Raw genomic sequence first — 5960 nt, 5'->3', positions numbered from 1 at the left:
CTGTGCTCCAGACCACATGTTTGATACCCCTGGACCCATGCAACGAAGTATAAAAAAAACTGTGTCCACACTTTGGCCTGTGAAGAGTGAAAGCAGATATACGGCGTGATATTGAGCCAAATGCTTCAAAGTGTTCCTTGATGATGTGATAAAGAAGTGGCGTTCCTCCTCCAACCACAAACAGGAAGCTCATGAAGCGAGCAGTGTCAGTGCTTGTACGACACTGACCAGGAGACCTCTGAGCAGGATGGCTGCAGTCGCACAGCTCTGCTTCTCCCTGCTGTTCACTCTCATCAGCAACATTCATGCAGAAGAATTTATCGCCATAATTGAAGAAGGAGACTCTTTACAGTTCAAGCTCCCAGATCAAAACAGCTTCTGCATCACCTCCAGACGTGTTGGTGAAGATACTCTGGTCCTGTGGAACATCTCTGACCCCTGGAACAGAAACTTCACAGTACATGAAGACCTGACAGGACGACTCTCATTTCCTGAGACATTTCATGGTTCTCCTTCATTTACTCTCAACAACCTGACCCACTCAGACTCTGGACTGTACCGAGATGTGTGCTGGACTCAGGGCAGCGTGACATATGAGAGAAACATCAGCCTGACTGTGTGCAAGACAGTAAGGGGGGAAGAACCTATCTTAGCTTCTGATTCTACTGTAGACGTACAATGTAAAGGAACAGGTGAGAATCTGACGGTGCGTTGGATCAGACATTACGGGGAGTGGCAACAAGCCGGGCTGAGTAGATTCGAAGACAGAATTTTGAAGGTGAATAAAGTCCAAGAAAGTTTCCTGCAGGTGACAAACGCATCACTTCTTCATGTCAACACACGACCAATGTCTTACATCTGCCTGGTGATGAACCAACAGCAGTGTGTGAGCACTTACTCTGTACGTTTGACCAAACAAACAAAGCTACGTTATGCTTCAGAGGGAGACACAGCTGTGCTGGAGTGTCCCTTCATGGACCCCATTCATGACCAGCCCCCAGTTTGGATGAAGGTAGCAATTTCCCTGGATACTGATCAAGAAGTTGGTCGAAACTTCTCGCTGGTACTTCCATCACTAATGTTAAATGATTCAGGTATCTACAGCTGTTCAGGTGAAAAAGTAATACATGTGTACTGGCTTTTGGTGTGCCCTAAATTTGGTCCACCTGTAGTAAAGGTTTTCTCAGAGGGAGATGAAGTCACTATGAGATGTAAAGCTGGATTTCTATCCGTTTGGTTCATTAAGTCGATTCAAACAGAAGGTAAAATTGTGTACGATGACGACTTCTGCAGTGACAATAGAATCACTTGTTCCCGTGACAGCCTGATAATCTCTAATGTCTCACTGGAAGATGCAGGAGAGTATGTGTGTACACGTTTTAAGTCAGAGGGTGAGTGTGTGTCAGGAGAAAAAACAGTTCTGATCTACAGAGAGCCCTTTGGGGTTTACTCGACCTTCTACAAAGTCAGGTGGATACTGCTCAGCGGTCTGCAGGTGATGCTTTGTGTTGTTGTGGTCTGTGTGATACAGAAAACCAGGAGAGGAGAGCAGCTTTCAGCGCAGACACACACTTAATATGCTCATCAGCATTTATTATTATCATTCATGTATCTCTCAGAGTATCATTTTGAATATTCTTCTGTTTCTATCAGTGATCAGTTCGATCTATAAGAAATGTTAGAAACCAGTTGTAAATGTATTCGTTCTTCACTCTGATGTGAATCATTATCATCTCTCTTGGAAAATGTATTTTGTTATTGTGTTTAAGAGCAGATTCATTGCAGCGCCATGTTTATCTGCACTATATTGTTTTCATTGTTGTGAATAAACATGATTGTCTGATACAGCAAACACTTCATAATATGGACTTGACTGCTTTGATTGTGTTTTTATATTCTCCATTTATGTCAGGAAACATTTCTGAAATAAAAATATCTAAATATAATTTAACAGGCTGAATGTTGATGCTCTTCTGTCAATGACTCCACGATGATTTTTAATTTTAATAAACACACAATCCACATATTTCAGTGCAGGATGTAGAGCAGAGTATATCAGTCAACTGGATCAGAGCTCCTAAACTTTGACTTCAAATGAATAATCAGCATTTTGAACTTAACATGCAGCCAACACACTTTAACATGTAGAGTGAAACATATTATGGAAAAATGGAAGACGAGAGAAGCTGCACATGGTTATCATTTATTATTTTTATTCTATTTTTGTTTGTGGCAGAGTTTAAAGTTTAGGGTTTTTTTTTAATATTTCATTTTGATGAATTAAAAATGTTTTAATGAAAAACTATGAATTTAAAAGTCATGATATTAACAGCATGATGATGACAACAACTGCCATTACGATTATTACAGTTAATATTATTACTATTATTGCGTAGCACGTAGTATTCAATAATGTAATTTTATTTGATGAACATTAAAACTAAAAGTTACAATTTTACAAATAAATATTAATATGATGAGAAACATTAAGTGACAATGTGTGGTCCAGCTGCTCTGCACAGCGTCCAAGCAGGGGTTTCTTTTATTTACAACAACGGTCCCCAACCCCTAGGCCATGGACTGGCACCGGTCCGTAAATCATTTGGAACCAGACCGCGAGAGTTGAGGTCGGGTGTGAAATTGATGCTTTTCAGGGGTTTGAATAACTCTTCTTTTTTTGGCAGCAGTACTGGTTTTATTTTGTTGTATTTATCCTCGACACCTTAAAGGCTGGTCCATGAGAATATTGCATACATAAACCGGTCCATTGCACAAAAAAGGTTGGGGACGCTGATTTACAGGACTGACGGGACTCCAGGAAACACAAACAAAGTCAGTGTTAGAGCAGACAGTGCTCATCAGCAGACCCGGGCTATCTTTCCATCATCTGGATTCACTTACCCTAACGTTTGTAATCAGGATAAACTGTATTAGGACATCCTGATAATAATGAATTACAGCCTGGAAGTAATAAATGCGTGAACTAGTTTTTCAGCGTCACTCTGAGACAGGATATTTCTAACTTTAGAGATGTTGCGCAAATGGAATAAAGCAGTCTTACATATTTGTTTAATAAGTGTGTTGAAGGACATGTCCTGGTCAAAAATGACTCCAAGGTTCCTCACAGCGTTACTGGAGGCCAAGGTAATGCCATCCAGAGTAAGAATCTGGTTAGAGACCATATTTCTACGATTTTCAGGGCCGAGTACAATAACCTCAGTTTTATCTGAATTAAGAAGCAGAAAGTTAGCGGCCATCCAGGTCTTTATGTCTTTAAGACATTCCTGCAGTTTAACTAATTGGTGTGTGTTATCTGGCTTCATGGACAGATAGAGCTGGGTGTCATCTGCATGTGTAAATGTATGCTATGTCTTCTAATGATGCTGCCTAAGGGAAGCATGTATAGTGTAAACAGAATTGGTCCTAGCACTGAACCCTGTGGAACTACATAATTAACCTCAGTGTGTGAAGAGGACTCTCCATTTACATGCACAAATTGGAGTCTATTAGATAGATATGATACAAACCACTGCAGCACAGTACCTGTAATACCTACAGCATGTTCTAATCGCTCTAATAGGATATTATGGTCGACAGTATCGAATGCTGCACTAAGGTCTAGCAGGACAAGCACAGAGATGAGTCCACTGTCAGAGGCCATAAGAAGATCATTTGTAACCTTCACTAAAGCTGTTTCTGTGCTGTGATGAGCTCTGAAACCTGACTGAAACTCTTCAAATAAACCATTCCTCTGCAGATGATCTGTTAGCTGTTTGACAACTACTCTTTCAAGGATTTTTGATATGAAAGGAAGGTTGGAGATTGGCCTATAATTAGCTAAGACTGCTGGGTCTAGAGATGGCTTTTTGAGTAAAGGTTTAACTACAGCCAGCTTGAAGGCCTGTGGTACATAGCCGATCATTAGAGATAGGTTGATTGAAGAATTAATTAATGGAAGGACTTCTTTGAGCAGTTTTGTAGGAATGGGGTCTAAAAGACACGTTGATGGTTTGGAGGAAGTAATTATTGAAGTTAACTCAGAAAGATCAATTGGAGAAAAAGAGTCTAACTTAACATCAGTGGTACTAAGAGTAGCTGTAGATAATATTACATCTGTGGGATGATTGTTGGTAATTTTTTCTCTAATGATAAAAATTTTATTTGTGAAGAAGTTCATGAAGTCATTACTAGTTAACGTTAAAGGGATGGTTGGCTCAAAAGAGCTCTGACTTTTTGTCAGCCTGGCTACAGTGCTGAAGAGAAACCTGGGGTTGTTCTTATTTGCTTCAATCAGTGATGAATAGTAAGATGTTCTGGCTTTGCCGAGGGCTTTCTTATAAAGCAGCAAACTATTTCTCCAGGCTAAATGATGATCCTCTAAATTTGTGACACGCCATTTCCTCTCCAGATTACGAGTCATCTGCTTTAGGCTACGTGTTTGAGAATTATACCACGGAGTCAGGTACTTCTGATTAGAGACCTTAGTTTTCACAGGAGCTACAGTATCCAGAGTCGTACGTAGTGAGGAGGTGAAATTATTAACAAGATAATCGACCTCTGTTGGGGTAGCGTTCAGATAGCTGCTCTGCTCTGTGTTGGTACAGGGCATTGAAGATGATAACAGTGGGTGGATTATATTCTTAAACTTAGTTACAGCGCTTTCAGAACAACATCTACTTTGATAAAGTCTACTCTCCACCGCTGTGTAATCAATTATTGTAAATGTAAATGTTATCAGGAAATGATCAGACAGGAGAGGGTTTTCAGGAAACACTGTTAAATGTTCAGGTTCGATGCCATATGTTAACACAAGATCTAGAGTGTGATTAAAGTGGTGGGTGGGTTCTTTTACATTTTGAGAGAAGCCAATTGAGTCTAATAACAGATTAAATGCCATGTTGAGGCTGTCATTTTTAGCATCTACATGGATGTTAAAATTACCCACAATAATTATTTTATCTGAGCTCAGAACTAAATTAGGTAAAAAGTCTGAGAAATCAGACAGAAACTCTGTGTAAGGCCCAGGTGGACGATAGATGATAACAAGTAAGACTGGTTTCTGAGTTTTACAGCTGGGGTGGACGAGGCTAAGCATCAGGCTTTCAAATGAATTAAAAGTCTGTCTTGGTCTTTGGTTGATTAATAGGCTGGTGTGAAAAATTGCTGCCACACCGACCCCTCGGCTTGTGCTTCGAGATTTCTGGTAGTTAGAATGATTCGGGGGTGTTGATTCATTTAAACTAACATAATCATCCTGCTGCAACCAGGTTTCTGTAAGGCAGAGTAAATCAATTTGTTGATCAATTATTAAATCATGTACTAACAGAGACTTGGAGGAGAGAGACCTAATATTTAATAATCCACATTTCACTGTTTTACTCTTTGGTTCAGATGTGGATACTTTATTGTTCTTTCTTTGTAATTGTTTATGTTTAAGTTGTTTGTTGCTGGTTTTTAGTTTGTTTTTTGTCTTTTTGGAAGCTGACACAGTCTCTATGGAGATGGGTTTTTGGGGGGGTAGCAGGAGGAGAGAAGCTGCAGAGAGGCATGTAAGACTGCAACTCTGCTTCCTGGTCCCAACTCTGGATAGTCATATTTTGGGGGGGGTTTAATAAATTTGTCCATATTTCTAGAAATGAGAGCTGCTCCATCCAAAGTGGGATGGATGCCGTCTCTCCTAACAAGACCAGGTTTCCTCCAGAAGGTTTGCCAATTATCTATGAAGCCCACATCGTTTCTGGGACACCACTCAGACAGCCAGCAATTTAAGGAGAACATGCAGCTAAACATGTCACTCCTGGTCTGATTGGGGAGGGGACCAGAGAAAACTACAGAGTCCGACATTGTTTTGGCAAAGTTGCACACCGATTCAATATTGATTTTAGTGACCTCCGATTGGCGTAACCGGCTGTCATTACTGCCGACGTGAATTATGATCTTACTGAATTTACGTTTACCCT

General features: G+C 40.3%; 1 protein-coding gene across 1 annotated transcript; it reads left to right on the top strand.

Moving 5' to 3' along the window:
• Positions 1–217: 217 nt before the first annotated feature.
• On the top strand, positions 218–1795 carry LOC147315145 (hemicentin-1-like). Its single transcript, XM_086260331.1, has one exon. It carries the CDS (start codon positions 248–250, stop codon positions 1574–1576), a length of 1329 nt encoding a protein of 442 aa, XP_086116457.1. The 5' UTR covers positions 218–247; the 3' UTR covers positions 1577–1795.
• Positions 1796–5960: the final 4165 nt, after the last annotated feature.

Source organism: Aulonocara sp. 'chitande type north' Nkhata Bay, linkage group LG14, assembly GCF_057382095.1.
Source record: "Aulonocara sp. 'chitande type north' Nkhata Bay isolate Kocher_YH1m ecotype deep benthic linkage group LG14, A_spYH_male_GT1.1, whole genome shotgun sequence".
In the NCBI taxonomy this organism is placed as follows: domain Eukaryota; kingdom Metazoa; phylum Chordata; class Actinopteri; order Cichliformes; family Cichlidae; genus Aulonocara; species Aulonocara sp. 'chitande type north' Nkhata Bay.
Note: the sequence above shows the minus strand (reverse complement) of the source record. Positions and strands in the feature narration are given on the sequence as shown.

Excerpts from the sequence above, each read along its gene's own strand:
- LOC147315145 (XM_086260331.1), top strand. The coding sequence starts at position 248 with ATGGCTGCAGTCGCACAGCTCTGCTTCTCCCTGCTGTTCACTCTCATC.